The sequence below is a fragment of the Pygoscelis adeliae genome, unplaced genomic scaffold (assembly GCF_000699105.1).
Source record: "Pygoscelis adeliae isolate BGI_AS28 unplaced genomic scaffold, ASM69910v1 C10305845, whole genome shotgun sequence".
In the NCBI taxonomy this organism is placed as follows: domain Eukaryota; kingdom Metazoa; phylum Chordata; class Aves; order Sphenisciformes; family Spheniscidae; genus Pygoscelis; species Pygoscelis adeliae.
In genome coordinates, this window is record NW_008822126.1 from 1 (window position 1) to 645 (window position 645).

A 645-nucleotide genomic window follows, 5' to 3' on the forward strand; every position below is an offset into this window, starting at 1 on the left:
GGGCCATGCCAGGCAGTGCCAGCCGCCCCGGCCGGGGTGCTGATAGAGCAGCCAGACGCCTCGCTGCACCACGTGGGAGGCCACGCGGTCATTGAAGTACCCGTACGCCAAGTTGGTCTCCTCCATCACCACCTTGCAGGCGCCTTGGAAGTTGGGGCGCTCGTAGAGGGTGATCTGGGGGTCCCCCAGGTCATGGTGCACCAGGCGCAGCGCCGAGAAGCTGTTGGGCCGCCCCACGGAGGGGTACTCACCCTCCTCGAAGGCGTGTGGCTCCCCCTCATACTTGGGGTCTGTGTAAGCAATCCAGGGCTGCCCCACCACCTTCAGGGAGGCGATGCAGTTCCCAAAATCCAGCTCGTGCAGGTCGGGCACGTCGCAGGTGAACTCCCGGCTCAGCCCCTCGTCGTTGGCACGCTCGTACACTGTGATCCGGTTCATGGTGCCGCGGGCGCCCGCCCCTGCGAGGGCACAGCGCATGTCAAGCCCCCTCGTGTGGGGTCGCGTGGGTGCTACAGGAAACGCGTCGGGAAAGCCTGGCCAGCAAAGGGGGCCCCCGGCACCCCCTTTCCTCCCCTGCCCTCTGCCCCCCCTTCCCCCACCTCCGCCCGGTCCCTGCGCTCTCACCGTCTGTGCCGGCAGTGCCCC

General features: G+C 68.2%; 1 protein-coding gene across 1 annotated transcript; it reads right to left on the reverse strand.

Annotated features, from left to right (window-relative positions):
* Positions 1-6: 6 nt before the first annotated feature.
* LOC103918553 (epidermal differentiation-specific protein-like) lies at positions 7-550 on the reverse strand (the record flags this gene model as incomplete). The annotated part of the gene is made up of 1 exon (XM_009325951.1): positions 7-550. A coding segment is annotated over exon 1 (471 nt), but the record flags the coding sequence as incomplete, so codon positions are not given.
* Positions 551-645: the final 95 nt, after the last annotated feature.